Below are 26,717 nucleotides of genomic sequence, written 5' to 3'. Positions count from 1 at the left end.
CCACCTGCTCAATTTCAGCAGTGGACACAGTGTGGGCTTGGCGGACCCCTACACCAGCACTACATAGGATTGGGTTGCCCATGTCCATGTCTGAGTTTTGGTTCATTAATCTTTATAATTATATCTGTGTGTGTCTGTGATCAAGACAGAAAAAAGCAATAGAGAAAAATCTAAATTGCTAGTCAGTTCTTCTGATCTACCTATGCTTCCTTAGGAATTTATGGGTCTCTGAGCCATTTTATCAAATATGTTGCAAGATACAGTAATTCATAACAACACATATATTCACAACACATATACATTTGTATAGTATAGTATAATATAGTTAATATGTATAATGTATAATATGTACTATACTATAATATATATATATATATATATATATATATATATATATATATATATATATATATATATATATATATTGTGTGTGTGTGTGTGTGTGTGTGTGTGTGTGTGTGTGTGTGTGTGTAATGTTATGTATAGTATAGTTATATATAGTATATATCAATGAATGAAGGATGGAAGAATAACAGGAGAGGTCCAGCACTTCTTCCTGTTCTAGAAGGGTAACTTTGTTCAAGTGCTCCCCCACTGTTGAGTAATACATTTTAAGTATTTCAATATATTATTTTTAATAGAAACACTATTTTGCTATTTTTCTAGCTTCTTAGTGCCATATCACGCCATACAGAGCCACAAACTGAACTCTGCCCACAAGTCAAAGGAAGCCACTCCCAAAACCCAACTGACCTACGAGTGTGCCTCTATTATAACACTTCCTTTCAGACATTTTTTTAATGGTACTGAAACATTACAATTGTAAATCATAAAGAATCAAAGAATGCTAAGAGTTGAAAGATACCTCGAAAACAATCTAATCCAGTCCCCTGCTCAGTGCAGTTGACTCTTACAGTACCCCGACAGGGAGCCATCCAGCCTCTGCTCAAAAACCTCCAGCAACAGGAAGTTCACTGAAGCACAAGGTGTACTTTTCCAGTGCTAGGCAGCACTTACAGTTAGGAAACTCTTCTTTACGTCTGGCCTAAATCAACTATCTTGATTTGGTTCTAATCCTGCCCTCAGAAGCCACAGAGAGTAAGTTTGTTCCTCCTTCCATCTGACAGCCCTTCAGACACCTATCACATCTCCCCTTACAGCCCAATTCTAAGAAACATTCCAGCAGTGATGCAACCACAATGCTGCCCTAAGGTAAGGCAACAAATGTCCTGTCCCCCCCCCCCCCCCAATGCAGTGACTTTCTGCTAGGCCTCTGGGTTACCATGGGAGCTTGGGTGGAAAGCCCATGGGTTTGTGGGCAAGGTATAGAAGAAGAGAAAATTCTGTGCAGGAACTAATTCATGTGACTTTACCTTCTTCTTTCATTCTGTCTACACGTAAGTGGGTAGGGGGAAAAGCATCCATCAAACCTACTGAAGATTTTTGAAGCAAAGACAACCTTTATGTAAGCTAGATGATTACTGGAAGTCAGTTATCAGAATCCAAATGATCATAATACCACAATGCTAAAAATTAGGACAGCTCATTGCCATAAATTTCACTTTAGAATTATCACAGTAGTCCAGCTGGCTACAACAGAACTATATGTTAAAAAGGCACTGGTTATTTAGAATCTAGGCAGGCAATCCTATATACATTTCCAATCCCAACTAAATCCCTGTATGGCGATACACTGGTGCCGGTGCAGGTTATGCAGCATACCACGGGGGATTTTTGGCTGCTGGAGGTAACCTAGAGGTAAGGGACTATTTCTCCCCTTGCCCCTGTATAAGCCCCAGCAAATGGCACAAGTTCTCACTGATCCAACTAGCCTCAGAAAAGGGGTTTTGATTCAGCTGGTACTTCAGCCACTCCCTTCCCAGGCCTGATCTGTCCACCCCACCCCTGTCAGCATTCTGCCTTCCTTACCACATTCAATCCCCTTCTGGCTCTTCCCCTGTGACGTACCTAGTTCAGTGGGCCTCCAGACAACCACCAGCACATGTGGGAAGGCTATGGCCTTCCTGCTGGCGCACTGTCTCTCTGCACCGTTGCAGAGCGCTTTATGGCCTTTTTGCAACAGCGTAACTCGGCAGAACATGTGTTCAGAGAGTTCAGCATTTCAGTAGGATTCGGCTATAAGTCTCATGAAACGCAGAGGAATTTATTTCTGAGTCAACCAATGTAGGTCACATGCAAATAAAATAAAACACTTCATGAAGCTTCATTTATTTTTTATCATAAAAAAATAAATACCAGTGTGCAAAATCTGCATTTCCCAATAAAACTATCCTACTCGGAGGAAATAGGAATTATACTATAAAACCTAATATTTTAATTTTAGTCATTATAAAAGATTTGTGAAGTGTGCAAAGCAATAACTTCTACAAAAAAGGTTACCTGTCCAGGATCCTCCACCTCATTGGAATTATTTCCACCATTGCCTGTCAAAGACATACCAGATATTTCACTACTAAGAATATTTTCTGCAACCTGTATATTGGGTGCCAGGAAGGCAAACTCATTCTTTCTGGACTCTGAGGACAGACAAAGCTGGTACGAGTAAGGCAAAGTTCCATCTTCAAAGTTTGGTGGAAATATGGCACCGCTCTTGGCATGGGGAACAGGACCAAAGCACTGGAGGAATCTGGTATTATCCGAATGTCGAAGCTTCATCATAATGGCAACAATCACTGTCAAGAGGAACAAGAAAGAGATCAAAGCTAAGGCCAGCACCAAGTAGAACTGGAGATCAGACTGATACTCAGAGACCTCTGACTGGTTTTTCATTTCTGGAAGGGCTTCCTGAAAGTTCTCAGCAAACACTAGGTTCAGAGTAGTGGTGGTGGAAAGAGAGGGCTGCCCATTATCCTTCACCATAATGACTAGTCTCTGTTTCACAGCATCTCTTTCCATAAAGGGCCTAACCATCCTGATTTCCCCAGTGTGTGAACCAATTGTGAAGAGTCCTGGCTCAGTGGCCTGAGTCAGGTGGTAGGAGAGCCAAGCATTGTGGCCGGAATCAGCATCAACAGCCACCACCTTGGTGATCAAATAACCTTCCTCTGCTGAACGAGGCACCATCTCAAACAAGGCCGAGCTCTTGCCTTCTTGTGAAGGGGACAGGATCCGAGGGCTGTTATCATTCCGATCAAGAACAAACACCCTCACTGTGATATTGGTACTGAGAGGGGGAGAACCACCATCTTGTGCCCTCACTTGCAGCTGAAACTCTCTGAACTGTTCATAGTCAAAGGATCGTTGAGCATAAATGGTGCCAGTCTCAGAATTGATGGAGATATATGAAGAGATAGGAAGTTCCTCAATGTTGCTGTTGAGAATGGAGTATGTGATTCGTGAGTTTTGATCCACATCTGGATCTGAGGCTTTGATACTGAATATGGAGGCACCAGAAGGATTATTTTCTGGCACATATATGGTGTAGGAAGGCTTATCAAAAGCAGGAGAATTGTCATTGATATCTGAGATCTTCAGTGAGATGAGTTTGTGTGTAGAAAGAGGAGGAGTTCCCTTGTCGATGGCTGTGATTGTAATGTTGTATTCTGGAATTCTTTCTCTGTCCAAAGTGCTTTCAGTTTGGAGCTTGTAGTAGTTGTTAGATGAGGGAAGAATCTTGAAGGGTAAATTATCTGGTATAAAACAAGTAACTTTTCCGTTGTCACCAGTATCTTCATCATTTATACTGAACAGAGCAATAACCATTCCAGAGGGAGAATTTTCAGGAACTGGGCTAAACACAGAGGCTAAGATCACCTCTGGGGAATTATCATTCTCATCAAGAATGCTTATTACAACTTTGCAGTGTGTCACCAGCCCTCCACCATCTTTTGCTGCAACTGTCATTGCGTATTCTTGTATTTCCTCAAAGTCCAAGATCCCCACAACAGAGATTGTGCCATTGGCTGAATCCAAACTGAATTTCTGTTTGGAGTTTACTGGTATGTTACTGAAATGGTATCTGATCTGGGCATTTGTACCTTCATCTTGATCAGAGGCTACAACCTTGAGTACAAAGGATCCAAGAGGAGCATTTTCCCTTATACTCACTTTATAGATTTCTTGGGAGAAGATTGGTGGATTGTCATTGGCATCAGTGACATTAATTTGTATTTGGGCGGTCCCAGTTTTTCTGGGTTCACCCCCATCCAGGGCAGTAAGGATCAAGTGCAGAGTCTGTTCACTTTCTCGATCAAGTGGTTTCTGCAGAACTAAATCTACAAATTTATTTCCATCCTGACTCTCCTTAACATCCAAACTGAAGTGTTTATTGGGGCTGAGCTGGTAATTCTGGAGAGAATTCAGTTCAATATCAGGATCTTTAGCTTTCTCAAGAAGAAATCTGGTTCCTGGTAAAGTGGATTCAATGATTTCCAGCTTGATATTTCCATTTGCAAAATGTGGTGCATTATCATTGATGTCCTGAATTGCTACAGTTACATGGAAAATATTGAGAGGGTCTTCTACAACCACTTCTAAATTAACAAGGCAAAGTGCTTTTGTGCCACATATTTCTTCCCTATCTATCCTTTCCTTCACATAGAGATTTCCATTGTCTGCACTGACACTGAAATATTGCACTTTATTCCCAGAGACAGAATGCAGGTTGCGTTTTACTAAGTCTCTGGCATTCAGTCCCAAATCCTTAGCAAGATTCCCCACCAGAGAACCCTTTGCCATCTCTTCAGGGATTGAATAACGAAGCTGCTCTGTGGCAGCCCAGGAGGAGAAAGACAAGAGAAAGAGAAGCTGTACTTGCCTTCTGGCTGCCCTGCCATTTCCTTCGTGTCTTCTTTCCATCTGACTCCCTGGCAATTTAGTTGCCTTCCTTATCAAATCAAATTATCCTCAGGATCCAAGAGAGAAATGAAGAAATAACTGTTTTTATTGTCCACAATAGTTTTGTTTTCCCTTTTTTCACCCACTGCTCTCTCTTTGTCTTCTGCTCTCTGTCCGGTTCTGCACAGCACTGAGGAATCAATGGCTCTGAATAGCTAGCAGGCAACAGTGGATTTCCATCCTCTCTCCTGCTACCAAATGAACGAACACTGACACTCTGAGGCTCAGCCACAGAACTGCAAGTGACACTTTCTATTTAGGATAGAAAGCAACCTTGATGTCATCCTGGTTGATCATATGTATTAGGGAAGAGAACATTATTTAAAAGAATCATTTCTTCTTTGTGTTCTGTATGAAGACATTTTTCTTGTCTGTTTTCCCCTTGGAGTTTTTGAATTGTTGCTTCACTGCTTTGAAGATTCTTTCATCCACATTACGTGATTTTTATAATGTGAAGGTGATATTGGTACCAAAAGCAAAAGCTTCAGAAGAAACCAGAATCCAAGCTTTGTCACCCCAGATTCTTTTGCGAGTTTTTTGTTGTAACACGGGCATTATTTATATCTGTGATTTCCACTTTCCTCCAAAACAAATATGACAATTTTTACCAGACCACAAACTTTCTATGTTGTTCTTTTTCTGTTGCACAAGTGTCATTTCTTTCACATTAATATATCATTTAGGGGAAGTGCCTCAGATGCGCTAAAGGGCCTTACTGGGGAATCCTTAAGGAAACAGGTGCATGTGTGAGTCAGTACACAAAACTTCACTGCAGGAATAGCTCTCTGTGGAGGTCTGAATAATGGTTGCATATAGAGGAGGAAGCTATTGCCAGGTGGCATTATGGCATAGGTTGAATGGCAAAAGGAGGGAGAAGGCATAGGATATATACTGTCAATGCTTAAACACTGAGAAGGATCTTTGGAAGAACATGGTGCATTTTGTCCAATGTACCAACTGAGCAGGGAAGAAGGATATAAGCTATCTTCAAAACAGACGGAAATATTTTATTCACTGGTTTTCCTTTTGATCAGTTAAATGTGTGTCAGTAGCGAACCTCTCCAGCCCTTAGCCCCGGGGCAAAGGTTCGTGATGACACCCCCCGTGGGATGCTGCTGCGTGTTGCATGCAAATCTCCCCCCCCCCCATTTACCTGAAGTGCACAGAGCCTTGTGCAACTCCAGGACACGCCAGGGAAGCCTCCTGAAGCTCCCCTGACATTTTAAACTGTACTTTCGGCAAACTGGAAGCACAGTTGCCCACCGAATCAGAAGCCTCAAAGAGGCTTCCACGTGGTCCTAGAGGCACACAAGGCTGCACCGGGTGCATTTTCCCATTTCATTTAATGGCAAGTCTGCTACTGACATGTGTGAAGGACACAAGATAGTCACAGAGACATTGCAAATAATTCATATTCTTTTGATTAAGCTGGCTGTCAAATTAGTTTTGAGTCTGGTAACTCAAAATGGTTTTTACAACATATTGCAAATATAAATGGTGTATCTGTTATTCACTATGCCAGTGGTTCCCAAACTGAGGGTCAGGACCCACTGGTAGGTCAAGACCTAATTTTTGGAGGGTTGTCAAAGGCTGATGGAAAGATCAGATAATTAATTGCCTCAAGCCCTGAGGCTACTGAAAAATCAGATATTTTAGCTGCTAATTACCCTGAAAAGAGCTCAGCTCCTGCAGTTTGCAAGATAACTGCTAACTGCCCTACAAGGAACTGAGCTCCTGCAGTTTTCAAGCAAGTGTAAAAATAGAGAGATAAAGTTTGAGGTTCTTTTTTTCCTGGTTATTCTTACTTATAAATAAACAAAATATTATTTCTTTCTAGATCTCTTTTTTAAAAATGTCTGGTAAATCTAAATGGGGCCTGATAGAGTGACATTTTTAAAAAGTGGGTCCTGATGCTAAAAAGTTTGGGAACCACAACACTAGGCCATTAGCTTATGTATGTGTGATAAACATATGTGCCCCCAAACTAGCACCTCCTATTTTTCAACCTGCAGACTCATTGACTGCAGAAAGAAGGGTACCAAAGTATATTTAGTTCAATCCACCACTTACCACAGAGCAGTAACTTATTTACATCACACTTGCACTATGCCAAACAATTATGCACCCTAAATGGAGAGAAGGTAATTCTGGAAACATATCTGAGGAGCAAATACCTTCAGAGAACTTAAGGAAGAGAGACAAATTACACCCTGCAAGGAAAGGCACATACTGCCATTTGTTTGTGCATGCCCCAATGATCACTCGAGACAACTTGAGCTTGGAGAAAGGGCCACTTGATTACCAAGTAATATATTATAGGAGAAGCAGAGAGAGACCTGCAGATGCAGGGGCAGCAAAGTACCTGTGGTGCGGAGGCCGGACCCTCGGAAGGCACCAGAATCGTATCTGTCCCCCGGGTTGGGCATGCACCCAACTCCAAGCCAGGCCCCCTTACAGGCGGCGCAGCTTATTCAGGTCTTCACCCCATGAAGGGGTGAGGCAACCGGACTGCAGGCAATGCCACCTTGAGCTGTCAAGCCTCTGAGGTGGCCCTGCAGTCCCAGTCAGGGCCCTGTCCCAGCCCTCGTGCCGCTGGTCCCCTGAGGACTGACAGTCTTTACTGAAGTTGAAGCAAATAGAAACGATTAAGACACCTTATTTTTAATATGAAATATGCACATTGAGTAAATGTGTACAGGAGCAGTGGAATAGCTAAGGCATCTAATGCTCAGAGTCAGAAAATTCTGGCACCCCCCTCCCAACCGGATGAAGTCAAATTTAATTAAAATACAAATTAATTCAATTAATTATGATTTTACGAAAAAAAAAAAAACTCACAATAAGTATGAGTTTTTATAAGATACCTCACATTTTCTATATTATTGCTGGGCTGTTCATTTGAAAGAATAGCAGGATAATTAACTAAGTATAGTGTCCTGGAAAAAGTCACATCACTAAATAAAAAAATTAAAAAAAACCTTCAGTTCCTTAAAGTATGGATATAAATTTGTTTCAGGTCTACCCATTGCAATGGAAAAAAGAATTTACTTAAGGGTAAACATGTCCAGGAATGGGATGTTACATCTTAGTACACTTTAGCTGGATTTTGTGGTGAATTTATTATAGCCTGTTCCACTTTCAGCCCTCCTATGTACTGTATTATCACTATGTCAGCATTCTCTCTAAGCTAAGCCCCCCCCCCCAACATAAGAAGCAGGCTCAGCCACCACCCAACAATCTTTTTAGTACACTTTGATTGCCTACAAAGTTGGGAAGCAAAAATAAGCATGGAGAAAGAAAAAGAAAAGAGTATGGAGAAAAGCGCTTTAACGCCAAGGTACCAACTAAAATCGCTCCCCTGATGCTGCTTCTAACACTGGGAAAGATGTATCCACCTCCCCCCACAAACAGGATGCAATTTAAACCAGGACTGCAGTTGGGAAAACAAAAATTACTGCCCACATGTTGTCCCTCTTCCACTTTCATAGACCACTTCCAAGTGAGAGTACGTCCTCGTGTTTTCTCTTGGTAACCACAGTAAAAAGAATGCTTGGCAAGAGAGATGGTAGCAATTTTGTTTCCCAGAATGCCCCTCAGGAATGCCCATATGCCTGAACATGATCAGAACTGCAGGTCTCATTGTCCCTTGTGCACCACTCTCACTCCCAGACAATCATTCCAGAAATAATTTATTCACACTGGTCACTGATTTCTGCAAATAGAGTAAGCGCTGCAGCGGAAATCAGCAAAGCACACTGGTCCATGGAAGAGCCAGGAGAGAAGGAAGATGGTTATGGCCATTCCCTGCCCAGTGGGTCAGTCGCAAACCCCTCAGGAGCCTCAGAAAGAGAGGAAACTGCTTGGAAGCCGCTCCGATATCATGCTGCAGAGCAAATGCTGTTGATCACTGCAGGGGCAGCATTGCCATCCCCCACTAAGTGTCACCTGGTGGCATAGCATCCCCCCAGACCTCCCTCAGCTATGCAACTGCAGAGAGAAGTGAAACCCTAGCTCTAAGCTTCACAACTGAAGATCAGATAAGAGTCTACAAACTTACAATCAGTCCCAGCACCCCAAATTGTGAGGAGAGCGCCTAGCCCCAGACAATTATACATGTGTATACGCTATGCAGATCTTAAGGTGAACAAGCCATACTTAGGATCAGAAACAGCAAATGAGATCCCTCTCCCCATTCCAAATCTGCAGTGAACATGGATATGTGAAAAGGCCTCAGATCAGGAACATACGGTGCAATCCTATGCAGGATCACTCAGAAGTAAGTCTCACTATGTTCAATGTGGACTTACTCCCACATATGTGCGTATGGGATTGCAGCCTAAGAAATTGAAACATATACCCACAGGGAGATTGTGCACTCAGTTACTCCTTGTTACATATTTGTAAAATGTTCATTCACAAAAAAACAGACACGTGGACCGTACTGAAGGATTTGCTTTAAAAAACAACAACTCACCAGGTCCTTTTTATCCATCTCAGAGTTTAGGTTACTTTCTGCATTGCCTGTCAAAGGCACATCAGACTTGTTCACAATATTCTCTGCAGCCTGAACATTGAGGGCGGGAAAGGAAAACTCATGTATCCTGGACTCAGATGACAAGCAGAGCTGGTAGGAATATGGAAGAGTCCCTTCTTCATAGTTTGGTGGGAAAATGACGGCATTGTTTGAGTGGGGAACAGCAGCAAAGCACTGGAGGAATTTGGGATTCCCAGATCGTCCTATCTTCATCACGATGGCTAGGATAACCGTCAAGAGGAATAAGAAGGAGATCAAAGCTAAGGCCAGCACCAAGTAAAATTGTAGATCACTCTGATAGCCGGAGTCCATGGATTGATTGTTCATTTCTGGAAGGGCCTCTTGGAAGTTTTCGGCAAACACCAGGTTGAGACTCACAGTAGCAGAAAGCGGTGGCTGCCCATTATCCTTCACTAGGATTACAAGCCTCTGCTTTGCAGCATCTCTTTCCTGAAAAGTCCGAGATGTCCTGATCTCCCCAGAATGTGATCCAATTGTGAAGAGGCCTGGTTCTGTGGCCTGCAGAAGATGGTAGGAGAGCCAGGCACTGTGTCCAGAGTCAGCATCCACTGCCACCACCTTGGTCACCAGGTAGCCCTCTTCTGCGGAGTGAGGCACCATCTCAAACAACGCAGAGCCCTCTACTCCTTGAGCAGGGTAAAGAATCTGAGGGCTGTTGTCATTCTGGTCCAGAATAAACACTTGCACTGTGGCACTGCTGCTGAGTGATGGGGAGCCTCCATCCTGGGCCCTCACTTGGAGCTGAAACTCCTTGAATTGTTCATAGTCAAAGGAGCGCTGGGCATAAATCGTGCCAGTCTCAGAATTAATGGAGACATAGGAAGAGATAGGGAGCTCTTCAATGTTGCTGTGGGAGATGGAGTATGTGATTCGACCATTATGGTCCAGATCCAGGTCTGAGGCTTTGACTCGGAAAATGGAGGAGCCAGAAGGATTGTTCTCTGGTATGTAGACACTGTAGGAGGCCTTGTCAAATGCAGGGGGGTTGTCATTGACATCCAGTATCTGGAGTGAAATGGTTTTGTGAGTTGAGAAAGGGGGTGTCCCTTTGTCACTGGCTGTGATGGTGATAGTGTACTCTGGGGTATGTTCTCTGTCCAGGGGACCCTCAGTCAGAAGCTTATAATAATTATTAGACGTGGAGACTATTTTGAATGGTAGATTGTTGTTTATATGGCAGGTAACTTTCCCATTATCTCCTGAATCTCTATCATTCACACTGATAAGAGCTACCAGTGTCCCAGATGGAGAATCTTCTGAGATTGGGCTAGATAGGGAAGCAAGAATCACCTCTGGGGCATTATCATTCTGATCTAAAAGCTTTACCTCAACATTACAATGAGTCACCAATCCACCTCCATCTCTTGCCTCTATTGCCATCTCATATTTCTCTGCTTCTTCAAAGTCAAGAACCTCTTTAACGGTAATTATTCCATCTAATGAATTCAAGTTGAATTTATTGTGCGCACTTTCAGCAACATTTTTAAAACTATAGTTGATCTTGCCATTAGAACCTTCATCCTTATCTGTGGCTTTCACTTGTACTACTGAAGATCCTTTTGGTGCATTCTCTTTCAAGTTAACCTTGTATACTTTTTGGGTGAAGACCGGTGGGTTGTCATTGGCATCAATTACTTTGATCGATATCTTGGTTGTCCCAGTTTTAGCTGGCTTCCCTCCATCTAGAGCCATAAGGACTAAGTGGAATCTATTTTCACTTTCCCAGTCCAGCTGTTTCTTTAATACTAATTCTGCATATTTACTTGCATCTTCCCTCTCTCTAACATCCAGAACAAAATACTGATTTATGCTAAGCTGATAGTCCTGGAGAGAATTCATCCCAATGTCAGGATCTAAGGCTTGTCCAAGAAGAAATGTGGTTCCTGGCAAAGCAGATTCACTGATTTCCAGCTTGATATCTCCATCCAAGAAACGTGGTGCATTATCATTAATGTCCTGGATCTCTACAGTTATATGGAAAATGTTCATTGGACTTTCAGCCACAACTTCAAAACTGATTTGACAGATTGCTGTTTTCCCACATAATTCCTCTCTGTCTATCCTGTCATTTACATATAGGTTCCCATTTCCTGCATTGATAGTGAAATACTGCTTTTTACCTAGAGAAAGAACATGCAGATTCTGGTTTGCTATTTCTCCAGCAGTCAGTCCCAAATCTTTGGCAAGATTCCCCACAATAGAGCCCTTTTCTATTTCCTCAGGAATTGAGTACTGAATGTTTTCTGAGGCTGTTTGGCAGAACAAAGAGAATAATAAGAGGAGAGGTACTTGCCTTCTTACTGATCTGTTGTCTTTGTGGCTGTCCATCCCTCTGGCTGCCTGTTTCTTGCTTGTTTGGTTAGCTGAACAGTTTCAAATCTCCATAAGGACAGAGATGCACAAAATGAGAGCAAATGCAATGTCATTGGCTTCAGTGAAATTTATAGATATATTTCACTGGTTTCCTTTTCTTAGTAAAAATTCTTGCATGTCGCTGTGCTCTTCCCCAGATTCACAAACTGTGACTGGGCAGTCACACTGCAGGAAGCTTCGTTCAGTGGATTCCAGCTTCTTTGTGAGCACTACATGGGCCAACAGCGGCACTCTGAGTCTCAGGTGAGAACTGCAGGAGGAGTCTTCACTGGGAAGCAAATGATATCAAAGGGAAACCTTACTGTTTTTATGCTTATGAGTGTATAGTCGCCAATCATGTTTAGATCCAGTATGTGAAAAACTTTTCTGGTCTTCCATAAATCAGATGTGTTAATGCTGTGTCTCTTTTTCTATCAGCATAGCCAAACAGTTCAACATTAGTAAACACTGGCATTCTGAGTCTTAGGTGCCATACTGTCATAGTGTCTGTCTCACTACTGATGTAGTGTCAGTGTCTGAGTTTTTATTCATATATCTTTCTACCTGCATGTGTGTGATCAAGAAAGAAAGAAGGAGCAGAGATAAATCTACAAGTCAGTCCTTTTGACCTACCTATGCTTCCTTAGGAATTTATGGATCTCTGAATCAAGTATTTTGAAAGATCTATGCTTTATAAACATTTGTAATATATAGTATATATTAGTGAATGATGGAAGAATAAATAGGAGAAGTCCAGCATTTTTTCCTGTTCTAGAAAATCAATTTCATTTGTTCCCCAAATGTTGAAGAGTAATACATTTTAAGTATTTCAGAATATTATTTTTAATAGAAACATTATTCTGTCATTTTTCTAGCTTCTTAGTGCCATTTCACACCTTACAGAGCAACAAACTGGACTTTGCACAGAAGAGTATACAAGTCAAAGGAAGCCAATCCTAAAACCCAAAGGACGGGTGAACCCAAATGACTCTATTATGCCACTTCATTGCAAACATGTTTTTATGGCATTGAAATGTTACATTTGTAACGCATCACAGAATGTTAAGAGTTGGTAGATACCTTGAATGTAATCTAATCCCGCCCCCTGCTGAGTGCAGGTGATTTTTTACAGTATCCCTGATAGGGAGCTATCCAGCCTCTGCTCAAAAACCTCCAGCCAGGGGGAGCTCACTGCTGCACAAGGCATACTGTTCCAATGCTAGACAGCTCTTATAGTTAAGAAATTCTTAAAGTTAGGAGACTCTTTTTTAAGTCTAGCCTAAATCAACTACCTTGATTTGGTTCTTGTCCTGCCCTCAGAAGCCATAGAGAGCAAGTTTGCTCCTTCTTCCATGCGACAGCCCTTCAGGCACTTATCCGTACAACCCAATCCTAACCATCTTCCCAGCACTGATGCAACCGTAATGTTGCTCCAAGGTAAGGCAACAAATGTTCTATCCTGCCCCCTCCTGCTTTCTCCCAGGCCGCTGCATTATAGGAACTGGGGAGGAAAGCCAGTGGGCAATGAGCAAGGTATAGAAGAAGAGAAAATCCCATGCAGGGACTAATTCATGTAGGATTTCCTTCTTCTTTCATTCCGTCCATTGGTGAATAGGGAGGCAGGGGGAAAGCAGCTGTCAAAACCAATGAAGGTTTTTGAAACAAAGACAGAAGATCCTCCTTTTCCACCCCCCAAGCGTGGGAGGAGGAGGAGCCACTGACATTCTCAGCAGCTTCTGTTTTCCCACCCTCTGAGTAAGCTGGGATAGGCCCATACCGGATGGTTCAGCCACTGTGCAGGTGTGCATCAAATAGCCTGGACACAGAGCCTGGTGCTGTCCAGGGACTGGTGCAACCTGGTGGCAACCCTGGGCAATGCCCCCAGCTTTCTCATATATTTTAAGATACAGGCTCTCCAAAATTGGGAAGAAGATTACCAGAAGTCAGTTCTCAGAATCCAAACATCCTTGATTATAATGCCATAACTCTAAAAATCACTGCCATACTTGATTTCCTTGAATGTAAGATCACTTAAAGTTTACTTTACAATTAGTGCAGTAGTCCAGCTGGCTACAACAGAAGTACATGTTTTCAAAAAAGGCATTTGTTATTTAAAATCTAGAAAGGAAATCCTACATATATTTAACTGAGAATAACAGCTCAATTGTAAATAAATCACCATGTGGCAATACAGTGGTGCCGGTACAGTCTATGCTGCATCCTGTAGGGGATTTTGGGCTGCTGGAGGTTACTTCAGGGTAAGGGAACATTCCTCTCCTTACCCCTGGGTAAGCCCCATCAGCTGCAATGAGTCAACTTGGACCTGTGCCAGTGATATTTCTGGTGCTAGTACATGTTGAACTATGCAGGTGGATCAGAAACAGGAAAAGAGTTTGGATTCAGCTGGTACTGCCGCCATCCCTCTCCCAGGCCTGACCTGTCCACCCTGACCCCATCACAGTTCCATTTGGCCACATTCTGCCATCCCTCCACCCTTGCGCAGGACTCTGATGGTCCAATAGGTCTCCAGACAACTGGCCAGCATAAGCAGGAAGGCTCTGTCCTTCCCGCCAGCTCACTGGCTCTCTGCACTGTCGCAAAATGCTTTATGGCACTTTTGTAACAGTGCACCTCAGTGAACATCCAGCATTAGAGCTGGATTGGACCATGAGTCTCATTTAACTCAGTGGAATTAACTTCTGAGTCAACATGTATAGGATGAAATGCACGTCACCTAGAAATGAAATAATACCCTCTATGAGGGTGATAAAAATAAAAGCCAATGTGCAGTATCTTCATTTGCCAAAATCTTCCTATATAGAGTAAATTATACTCTGTACATTATACAGAGTACATAATATACAGAGTAAATTATACTCTGCACTATAAAAAGGAATATTTCAATTTTAGACATAACAAAAGAGTATGAGGTGAGCAATGCAATAACGTCCACAAACAAAGCTTACCTGTCCAGGATCCTCCACCTGAGCATTGGAGTTATTTCCACCATTGCCTGTCAAAGACATACCAGATATTTCACTACTGAGAATATTTTCTGCAATCTGAATATTGGGTGCCAGGAAGGCAAACTCATTCTTCCTGGACTCTGAGGACAGACAAAGCTGGTAGGAGTAAGGCAAAGTCCCATCTTCAAAATTTGGTGGAAATATGGCACCGCTCTTGGCATGGGGAACAGGACCAAAGCACTGGAGGAATCTGGGATTCCCTGACCTTCGAAGCTTCATCATAATGGCAACGATCACTGTCAAGAGGAACAAGAAGGAGATCAACGCCAAGGCCAGCACCAAGTAGAACTGGAGATCAGACTGATAATCAGAGCCACCTGACTGGTTTTTCATTTCTGGAAGGGCTTCCTGAAAGTTCTCAGCGAACACCAGGTTCAGAGTAGTGGTGGCGGAAAGAGAGGGCTGCCCATTATCCTTCACCATAATGACTAGTCTCTGTTTCATAGCATCTCTCTCCACAAAGGGCCTTGCTGTCCTGATCTCCCCAGTGTGAGAACCAACAGTGAACAGCCCTGGCTCAGTGGCCTGAGTCAGGTGGTAGGAGAGCCAGGCATTGTGTCCAGAATCAGCATCCACAGCCACCACCTTTGTGACCAGATAATCCGCTTCTGCTGAACGAGGCACCATCTCAAACAAGGCTGAGCCTTTGGCTTTTTGTGAAGGGGACAGGATCCGAGGGCTGTTATCATTCCGATCCAGAATAAACACCTGCACTGTGACATTGGTACTGAGAGGGGGAGAACCACCATCTTGTGCCCTCACTTGCAGCTGAAACTCTCTGAACTGTTCATAGTCAAAGGATCGTTGAGCATAAATGGTGCCAGTCTCAGAATTGATGGAGATATATGAAGAGACAGGAAGTTCCTCAATGTTGCTCTGGAGGATGGAGTATGTGATTCGTGAGTTTTGGTCTACATCTGGATCAGAGGCTTTGATACTGAAGATTGATGTACCAGAAGGACTGTTTTCTGGCACATAGATGGTGTAGGAAGGCTTATCAAAAGCAGGAGAATTGTCATTGACATCTGAGATCTTCAGTGAGATGAGTTTGTGTGTAGAAAGAGGAGGAGTTCCCTTGTCGGTGGCTGTGATTGTAATGTTGTATTCAGGAATTCTTTCTCTGTCCAAAGTGCTTTTTGTCTGGAGCTTGTAGTAGTTGTTAGATGAGGGAAGAATCTTGAAGGGTAAATTATCTGGTATATAACAAGTAACTTTTCCATTGTCACCAGTATCTTCATCATTTATACTGAACAGAGCAATAACCATTCCAGAGGGAGAATTTTCAGGAACTGGGCTAAACACAGAGGCTAAGATCACCTCTGGGGCACCATCATTCTCATCAAGAATGCTTATTACAACTTTGCAATAAGTCACCAGCCCTCCACCATCTTTTGCTGCAACTGTCATTGTGTATTCTTGCATTTCCTCAAAGTCCAAGATCCCCACAACAGACATTATGCCGCTGGTTGAATCCAAAGTGAATTTCTGTTTGGAGTTTACTGGTATGTTACTGAAATGGTATCTGATCTGGGCATTTGTACCTTCATCTTGATCAGAGGCTACAACCTTGAGTACAAAGGATCCAAGAGGAGCATTTTCCCTTATACTCACTTTATAGATTTCTTGGGAGAAGATTGGTGGATTGTCATTGGCATCAGAAACATTAATCTGTATTTGGGTGGTACCAGTTTTTTTGGGTTCACCCCCATCCACAGCTGAAAGGGTCAAATGAATAGTATTTTCACTTTCTCGATCAAGTGTTTTCTGCAGTACTAAATCTACAAATTTATTTCCATCCTGACTCTCCTTAACGTCCAAACTGAAGTGTTTATTGGGGCTGAGCTGGTAATTCTGGAGAGAATTCAGTCCAATATCAGGATCTTCAGCTTTTCCAAGGAGAAATCTGGTCCCTGGCAAAGTTAATTCACTTGTCTCTAAGTTGATCTTTCCATTGAGAAACTCTGGTGCATTATCGTTAATGTCCTGAATTGCTACAGTTACATGGAAAATATTGAGAGGGTCTTCTACAACCACTTCTAAATTAACAAGGCAAAGTGCTTTCATGCCACATATTCCCTCCCTATCTATCCTTTCCTTCACATAGAGATTTCCATTGTCTGCATTGACACTGAAATACTGCACTTTATTCCCAGAGACAGAATGCAGGTTGCGTTTTACTAAGTCTCTGGCATTCAGTCCCAAATCCTTAGCAAGATTCCCCACCAGAGAACCCTTTGCCATCTCTTCAGGGATTGAATAACGAAGCTGCTCTGTGGCAGCCCAGGAGGAGAAAGACAAGAGAAAGAGAAGCTGTACTTGCCTTCTGGCTGCCCTGCCATTCCCTTCGTGTCTTCTTTCCATCTGACTCTCTTGCAGTTTAACTCTCTTCTGTATCAAATCAAATTATCCTCAGGATCCATGAAAGAAATGAAGAAATAACTTTTTTTCTGTTTTTATCGTCCCCAACAGCGTTGTTTTCCTTCTTTTCACTAGATGCTGTCTCTTTGTCTTCTGCTCTCTCTTCTGTTTTGCACAGCACTGACTGAAGCAATGCTCTGAGCAACTAGCAGGCATCAGTGGATTTCATCCTCCCTCTGGCTACCACATTAGCCAACAGTGACACTCTGAGGCTCAGTCACAGAACTGCAAGTCATGCTTTCCATTTAGGATAGAAAACAACAATGATGGCATCCTGGTTGATCATCCTGGTTTTAGGGAAGAGAACATTATTTAAAAGAATCATTTCTTCTTTGTGTTCTGTATGAAGACATTTTTCCTGTGTGTTTCCCCCTTGGAGTTTTTAAATTGTTGCTTCATTGCTTTGAAGATTCTTTTGTCCATGTCAAGTGCTTTTAAAAATGTGCAAGTGATATTGATACCCAAAGCAGAATCTTCAAAAGAAATCAGAATCCTAGCTTTGTCATCCCAGATTCTGTTGGAATATAGGGCACTATTTGTATCTGTGATTTCTACTTTCCTCCAAATGTGTTTCAGTGTACTGTCACAATTTTTAAACAAACACTACAGTTTTACCAAACCACACATCTTCCATTTTGTTCTTTCTCTGTTGCACAAATGTTTCCATTAATATATCATTTAGGGGAAGTGCCTTGGAAGCACTGAAAGGTTCTGCTGTGGAAACTTTAAGGAAACTGCTCCATTTGTGGTTCAGGACACATAGCGACCCTACAAAAATAGTTCTCTGTGTGGGTCTGAACAATGGATGTGCACAGAGGAGAAGAAACAGTGAGATATATGTTGTCAATGTTTGAACACTGGGACATATTTTCAGAAGAACAGTGATCACCTTTTTGTCCAATGTACCGAGTAGGGAAGAAGGATATACACTATTTTCAAAACAGATTGAACAGTGAATATTTTATTCACTGCTTTCCTTTATGATCAGCTAAACATGTATGAAGCATACAAGGTAGTCATAGGAACAATACAAGAAATCAGATTATCTAACCTTCTGATTAAGCTGGCTGTCAATTTTGAGTCTGGTAACTCACAATGGTTTTTAAAAGATGTTGCAAATATAAATGGTGTATTGGTTATTCACTAGGCCATGAGCTACAGTATGGGCAATAAATGTATGTGTCCCAAAACTGGTACCACATATTTCTCAACTTGCAGATCAATACAGTATCACAGAAGAATTGAGAAAGGAGGGCACCAATGTGTATTTAGTCCAATCCACTGCTTGCCACAAATCAGTAACATCTTCACATCAGACTTACACTAGGTCATACAATTATGCACCCTGAAAACACCTTACGAGGCGATTAGGTGATGCTGGAAATGTATCTGAGGAACAAATATCTTCAGAGAAATTAAGCAAGAGACTAGTTATGAGAGACAAGTAATAAAGACAAACACTCCCATCAGTAGCATAGCTGGGGGAGGGACAAAATGGTAAGTACTGCAGGTGCAGCAAAATGCTGTGTAAGTGGCTCCTCCCACTTGCTGTCGGAGCCATTCCGGGCAGTGACGGCAATGTGCAGGTACTTGCCAAACCGAACAGCATCTCCTGCGTGTTGCCATCGCTGTGCAGAATGGCTCTGGCGGTGAGTGGGAGGGGGTCACTTACATGGCACATTGCAGTGCCTGCAGTATTTGCTCCCCTCTAGCTATGCTACTGACTCTCATGTCTCTAACCTATGTCTCTGTAGCATAGAAAAAAAAATCTCCTTCAAATAACAGAAGTCAGTCCGTTGTTCACAATTTGAAAAGCCCCTCCATTTCATCACCTTCAAACATCACCTGCAAACGAGTATGAAGTGTTGCTTCCTATTCAGAATCAGGGCTAAAATATTGACCAGAAACTTCATCAACCCCATGAGCAGATGATGCTCAATGCCCTCTTGGAAGCACTTCACTGCTTGTTATCCTTCTCTAACATAAGGCTTTTTCCCTTTGGTTTTTGAGTGGTGAGTGGGTACCAAGTTACTCAGTAGCCTCCAGCAACAAATGTGGCCTAATCACCTCACTGATTTGCAGCCACTCGTGTTGGTGGAAGCAACCATATTGCCCTTCCATGCACATATTCATTGCCAAAATGCGACAGAAGCTGCCTGAGAAATGCAAGCTGATGGCAGCTGCTGAGGATCTCTGTCCTCCACATTCAACCCCAAACATCACCCTCTTTAAATTTCATGAACCAAAAGCACATGAAAATGCCACACATCTGATAGTTTAGGCCCCCCTCATCTCTCCCATAAAAAGATGTGCCCATTTCTCTTCAAGGGAGAACATCATTGTTCCAATATCTTGCCTCTTATGATAATGAAATTATTTTTTTACCTTTCAAAAAAACTAGTTGATGCAACTGGAGACAGTTAAAATAGCATACTTTTCACATGACATATGTGCATTAAATAACTGCATAGGGGAGTGAAATTGGATCATACGCATTACTCTAAGCTTCAGAACTGAAGATCAAAAGAGTCTATACACTTACAATCCAGTCAGTTTCAGTATCATGTGGAGAGCACTTATTCTCAGACAGTTACACATGTGCAAGCTCTATGTAGATCTTTAGGTGAACATGTTATAGATACATAGAATCAGAAGCAGCTGATGAGATCACTCTCCCCATTCCATTCCATTCCATTCCAAATCTGCAGTGAATATGGATATGTGAAAAAGGCTCAGAAAAGTATACATAACGCTATGCAGGTTCTAAATCTCTCTATGTTCAGTGTAGACTTACTTTGACATAAGTGTGTATGGGATGCAGCCTAGGAAATTAAAATATATCACATGCCCATTGGGAGATTGTGGACTCAGTTACTCATCATTTTTTAAACTGTTCACTCACAATGAGAAAAAAATGTGCAATCCTATGCAAGGTGCATAGAAGGTGCTGCTAAAACAAACTCACCAGGTTGGCTTTATCCATCTCAGAGTTTAGCTTATTTTCTGCATTGCCTGTCAAAGGCATATCAGACTTGTTCAAAATATTTTCTGCAGCCTGAACATTGAGGGCAGGAAAGGAAAACTCATGTATCCTGGACTCAGATGACAAGCAGAGCTGGTAGGAATATGGAAGAGTCCCTTCTTCATAGTTTGGTGGGAAAATGACAGCATTGTCTGAATGGGGAACAGCAGCAAAGCACTGGAGGAATTTGGGATTCCCAGATCGTCCTATCTTCATCAGGATGGCCAGAATAACTGTCAAGAGGAATAAGAAGGAGATCAAAGCTAAGGCCAGCACCAAGTAAAATTGTAGATCACTCTGATAGCCGGAGTCCATGGATTGATTGTTTATTTCTGGAAGGGCCTCTTGGAAGTTTTCAGCAAACACCAGGTTGAGACTCACGGTAGCGGAAAGCGGTGGCTGCCCATTATCCTTCACTAGAATTACAAGCCTCTGCTTTGCAGCATCTCTTTCCTGAAAAGTCCGAGATGTCCTGATCTCCCCCGAATGTGACCCAATTGTGAAGAGGCCTGGCTCTGTGGCCTGTACTAGATGGTAGGAGAGCCAGGCGTTGTGTCCAGAGTCCACATCAACTGCTACCACCTTGGTCACCAGGTAGCCCTCTTCTGCGGAGTGAGGCACCATCTCAAACAACGCAGAGCCCTCTACTCCTTGAGCAGGGTAAAGAATCTGAGGGCTGTTGTCATTCTGGTCCAGAATAAACACTTGCACTGTGGCACTGCTGCTGAGTGGTGGGGAACCTCCATCCTGGGCCCTCACTTGGAGCTGAAACTCCTTGAATTGTTCATAGTCAAAGGAGCGCTGGGCATAAATCGTGCCAGTCTCAGAATTAATGGAGATATAGGAAGCGATGGGGAGCTCCTCAATGTTGCTGTGGAGGATGGAGTACGTGATTCGACTGTTACGATCCAGATCTCGGTCTGAGGCTTTGACTCGGAAAATGGAGGAGCCGGAAGGATGGTTCTCTGGTACATAGACAGCATAGGAGGCTTTTTCAAAGGCAGGAGAGTTGTCATTGATGTCCAGTATCTGTAGTGAGATGGTTTTGTGAGTTGAGAAAGGGGGAGTCCCTTTGTCAGCAGCTGTGATGGTGATATTGTACTCTGGAGTATGTTCTCTGTCCAGGGGACCATCTGTCAGAAGCTTGTAATAGTTATTGGAGGTTGACATTATTTTGAATGGTAGATTATTGTTTATATGGCAGGTAACTTTCCCATTATCTCCAGAATCTCTATCATTCACATTGATAAGAGCTACCAGAGTCCCAGGTGTGGAATCTTCTGAGATTGGGCTAGATAGGGAAGCAAGGGTCACCTCTGGGGCATTATCATTCTCATCTAAGAGCTTTATCTCAACATTACAATGAGCTACCAACCCACCTCCATCTTTTGCTTCTACTGCCATCTCATATCTCTCTGCTTCCTCAAAGTCCAGAGCCTCTTTAACTGTGATTATTCCATTTTGTGGATCCAAGTAGAATTTCTGATGTGAGCTCTCAGCTATCTTTTTAAAACTATAGTTGATCTTGCCATAAGAACTTTCGTCCTTATCTGTGGCTTTCACTTGCACTACTGAAAATCCTTTGGGTGAATTCTCTTTCAGGTTGACCATGTATAGTTCTTTAGTGAAGACTGGTGGGTTGTCATTGGCATCAATTACATTAATCCATATCTTCGCTGTTCCAGTTTTGGAGGGTTTCCCTCCATCTACAGCCATAAGGATTAAGTGTAGATTGCTTTCACTTTCCCTGTCCAACTGTTTATTGATTACTAATTTTGCATATTTTATGCCATCATTTTTTTCTCTAACGTCCAGAACAAAATACTGATTTGTGCTAAGCTGATAATCCTGGAGAGAATTCATCCCAATGTCAGGATCTAAGGCTTGTTCAAGAAGAAATGTAGTTCCTGGCAAAGCAGATTCACTGATTTCCAGCTTGATATCCCCATCCAAGAAGCGTGGTGCATTATCATTAATGTCCTGGATCTCTGCAGTTATATGGAAAATGTTCATTGGACTTTCAGCCACAACTTCAAAACTGATTTGACACAGTGCAGTTTTTGTACATATTTCCTCTCTATCTATCCTCTCATTTACATATAGGTTCCCATTTTCTGCACTGATAGTGAAATACTGCTTTGTAACTAGAGAAAGAACATGCAGATTGTGGTTTGCTATTTCTCCAGCAGACAGTCCCAAATCCTTGGCAAGATTCCCCACAATGGAGCCCTTTTCTATTTCCTCGGGGATTGAGTACCGAATGTTGTCCGAGGCCGTTTGGTAGAACAAAGAGAATAATAAGAGGAGAGGTACTTGCCTTCTTACTGATCTGCTGTTGTCTTTATGGTTGCTGTCCATCCCTCAGGCTGCCTGCTTTTTGCTTGTTTGGTTAGCTGAGCAGATTCAAATCCTCATCAGGACAGAAATACACAAGATGGGAGCATAAACAATGTCACTGATTTCTGTTGGATTTATATTTATATATCTCAGTGGTTTTCTTCTCTTAGCAAAAGTGCTTGCATGTCTCTGAGCTCTGCTATTTCCCGGATCCAAAGACGGTGTTGAGCAGCCACAGTGCAGTAAGCTTTGTTCAGTAGTTTCCAGCCTCTTTGTGAGCAGTACATGAGCCAACAGCGGCACTCTGAGTCTCAGGTGAGAACTGCAAGAGGGATCTTCATTTGGAAGTAAATTACTTTTTAGGTAATTTTTGCCATATTTATGCTTATGTGTTACAAGTGCATTTCTTTTCCGTGAAGGTAGTGACAGCCTTGGTTTTGGGTAATATTTGGGCAACTCTCTATGAATACTATAAACAGTTAAAGCAACTGAGACTTGGCCTCATTTTAGAATAACAACTAAAGTGCTGGAAAGTTATATTGTCTATTTTGCACACTTTCTAGAGCCATTTCCAGCTGTTCACTTGACAGAGAGCTCAAGAATCTGGTTGAGTTACAAGTATACCTGTATGTCTGCAAACACGTGCTTCTTGAATTCAGACATTGCATGTTTGTATGTAATGAGTGGAACCAATCATACTTTCAGAAAACATACTTTTTCTTGGGACAAAACCCTTTCAGTGTAAAATGCTCCCTCCCATCTGCACATATAAAACCTCCCATCTGTACATATAAAACCTTTCTGCAAATAGAATACTAATACGTGAGGAAGAATTGTAGGCTATGACACTTCCCCCTGACTTACCATATTTTCATAGGTAAGAAGGGAGAGCATTTAAATACGTGATTCTCCCACCAGAATTCTTAACTAGTACCATCAGTGGAGGACTAATATCCTTGTGTTTTTCTGAATTTTTACGTCAGCTCAACATACTAGTATATTGTTTTCCTTATGATGAAATTCTAGCTGTACATGACAGTGGTATAATTCAACTGAGCAGTGGATGAACCCCATCCAGTCAACCTTGAATTTGGGGTTGAAACTATGCCATACTACTAAGAAAAAGGCACTTATTTTCAAGCCCAATTCTGAGTGGATTCCCTTCTTTTCTTTTTTATGGTCCAAGCAGCAGCCAGAGAATAAAGAGACATCTCTCTCCCTCCTCTCCTCCCTGCTGCTGGAGCATAATCACCACAGCATGGCAGTTTTAAGAAGTGACGGGAGTTGTAGTTTTCCCAGTTCCCAGTGTTGAGAAAAACTACAATTATCATTGCTCCTTGACATGGCCTTGCCAGGCATTGGGCCTGGGGCAAGATGCCCAATTGCCTCCCCCCTTCCTAAATTTTCTTACAAATCAGATGTTACTACATTTTTAAAACAAGCTTTTAATCAACAGTTTTAACTTAGTATGAGCAAGACTGAAACTCGAGGAAAACTTTTATCAGAATGGGATGGTTTCCTAATTTTGAGTAGTGCTACTGAGGGCCCAATCCTATCCAATTTGCCAGTGCCAATGCAGCTGCAGTTCTGCCCCAGGGTAACAGAAGAAATGTTCCCTTATCCTGAGGAGGACAGGATGACTGCTCCCTCACCACAGGATGCAGCGCACACCCTGTTGGCATGGCTGCATCAGTGCTGGAAAGTTGAATAGGATTGGGCCCTGAATTTCTTTTCCTCCCCTAGCAAAGTCCTTTGCTTTTTCTAATAATGCATGGGTATCCATGGTCTGACTTTCACCATCTCCCTCATTACTATGATTTTTGAAACATGATTCTGAAACAAAGCCCAGGTGAAATAAACTTGTCTAGCCTTTTTCTAATTTGTAATTGTTTTCCTCTTTTTTATTTTCTCTTCTGTGCTCCAGACGTGTATTCATGCTGTAAATTTCAGCTTCAAAAAATGGCAAAACACATGTAGACTTGATCCAATGCATGTGTTCTAGAAGAAACAAGAACAAACTAGAAGAAAGGGTGGAGCTGACTATTGGGGCCTGGGAAATCTGTGAACTGAACTGGGTGAACTACAACTGGGGCCTAGTCATTCTGATCTAAGTTTCACTTTCCATGTTTGAATTGTACGAATACATGTTGGTGCTTTTGGGAAGACTTGGTTTGCATTTCCTCTACCAGTGGTACTCAAACTTTTAGCACTGGGAACCACATTTTAGAATGAGAATCTGTCAGGACCCACCAGAAGTGATGTCATGACCATCAGTGACGTCATCAAGCAGGAAATTTTTTTAACAATCCTAGGCTGTAATCCTACCCACACTTACCCAAGAGTAAGTCCCATTGACTCTCTTTGTTAAAAGCATATACATAGTAGTCTGTTAAAAGTACAGATGTGTAACATTTCCCCAAATGCAGTCACATACCATGCTAACATCAAGTCCAATATATTAAAAATAAAATTTTGAAATGAATGGGGACTCATCTGAAATTGGCTCGCGACCCACCTAGCGGGTCCCAACCCACAGTGAGAAACACTGTTCCATAGCTTTAATCCACTTTCAATGCACTTCTGGACTGTAATTTGTTAAGGAAACTGAGAGCTGTTAGATCTACCCTTAACAAACTACAGTCTACAGAATGCATTGGGAGTAACAGAAGTGCAATTGAAAGTTGATTAAAGCTGTAGTGGAAATGCAGCCCTGGATAGGCTGAGATTGAGGTTGAGATTACACAATAAATTTGTATTGTATTATATAGTTTGTTTTGTCATGGCCTGGGCCGAGAGAGAGAGAGAGAGAGAGAGAGAGAGAGAGAGAGAGAGAGATCCATTCTCCAGCTACTACTACCAGAGCCATGAAAAAGATAAGGGAGAAGGGGGGGTTAGAGGCAGTGTGCATGTGTGGTTGGCAGCAGGCAAGGTTTCAGTTCTTCCCTCTCTTGCATTAAAAATCCAAACCGGAGAAGAACTTTTTAGATGTAATTCTTACCTGGTTTTGGAGAGGAACATAACAAAAGTGCTACATTCCACTTCTGAGCTCTTGGGAGCTCTTCAGCAGCATCATTAGTACAAATGGGTGCTAGAGCTAAACCTTGACATTGCATGCATAAGCTCCCTTATTAGGCTCAGTAACTAGCATCTATATTTACAAGCTCTAAAGGAACTTTATTAGAGGGATCTTTGATGCCCCCCTTCAAGTCAAGCTTAATAACATTGGCTGAGATATTTTATTGATCTTTTTTCTCATTAGCTTCTCATATGTACACAAAAAAAGATTAGTACAATTACAAAAGCAACAACCCCATATTTAGTGAAGCCTTTACCACCAAGTACAATTGAGTCTCATTATGCACAAGGGTTCCGTTCCCAGAACTCACATGGATGACAAAAATCGACAAAAATATTAAAGCAAATCCATTTTAAAAAACAAAGGCTGCAATCCTAACCACACTTTCCTGAGAGGAAGCCCCATTGAACAAAATAGGACTTACTTTTGAGTAGACCTAGTTAGGATTGTGCCCGAAGTCCCTTTGCTAGGTGATTTAAAAACAGCCTTGCTGACTTTTGTGATGTAAGGCAGAGTCATTAGGCAGACAATCTATCAATCAGTCTGTCTCCAGGCGCTTAGAAAGGCTTCAGTCCGAACCGGCAACCCCTTCCTTCACCCACAGCAAAGTGATTATCTTTCTTTCACGTGCTCAGGGGAAAGGGAGGGGTCACTTACCTCTAAGTGAAGCTGCCCTCTCTTGCATTAACAAGGCTATTATTAAACTGTTTTCCTTTAATTTAAATGGCCCTTCTCATTTTGTTGCAATAGAAAAATTCATGGATTTTTCCACGGGTGAAAAATTCATGAATAATTAGGTTATACCTAATTGCATGATTGATTGTATGACAGTCTCTCTATAACAGTAAGAAAAGCAGTTTTTTAACTGTGATTTTAAAGGGGTGCATTTTTCCCCTTCTCCAGAGATCAGCACATTCCTTCTCATCTGCAGTGGCCATTCGTGCTGAGTGAAATCCGTGTATAAAAAATCCATGTATAACAAGGTTGGGCCTGTACTATGACATCAACATTTAATATAGCTGTAAACAGAGAGAAAAAATATGGATAGCCACTTTCAGCCCAATGACTAGACTA

At 42.1% G+C, this 26,717-nt stretch overlaps 2 protein-coding genes across 3 annotated transcripts in view; both read right to left on the bottom strand.

The window, feature by feature from the left end:
* The window catches only part of LOC136647360 (protocadherin gamma-C3-like), a 270,585-nt gene that overhangs the window by 176,221 nt on the left and 67,647 nt on the right, over positions 1 to 26,717 (bottom strand). The window lies entirely within an intron of this gene.
* LOC136647424 (protocadherin gamma-B6-like) lies at positions 2,341 to 4,818 on the bottom strand. Its single transcript, XM_066622950.1, has one exon. The coding sequence runs from the start codon at positions 4,816 to 4,818 to the stop codon at positions 2,341 to 2,343; it is 2,478 nt and encodes an 825-aa protein (XP_066479047.1).

Source organism: Tiliqua scincoides, chromosome 4 (genome assembly GCF_035046505.1).
Source record: "Tiliqua scincoides isolate rTilSci1 chromosome 4, rTilSci1.hap2, whole genome shotgun sequence".
Lineage (NCBI taxonomy): Eukaryota > Metazoa > Chordata > Lepidosauria > Squamata > Scincidae > Tiliqua > Tiliqua scincoides.
The sequence above is the reverse complement of the archived record's forward strand: the minus strand, read 5'-3'. Positions and strand labels throughout refer to the sequence as shown.

Excerpts from the sequence above, each read along its gene's own strand:
- LOC136647424 (XM_066622950.1), bottom strand. The coding sequence starts at position 4,818 with ATGGAAAGAAGACACGAAGGAAATGGCAGGGCAGCCAGAAGGCAAGTA.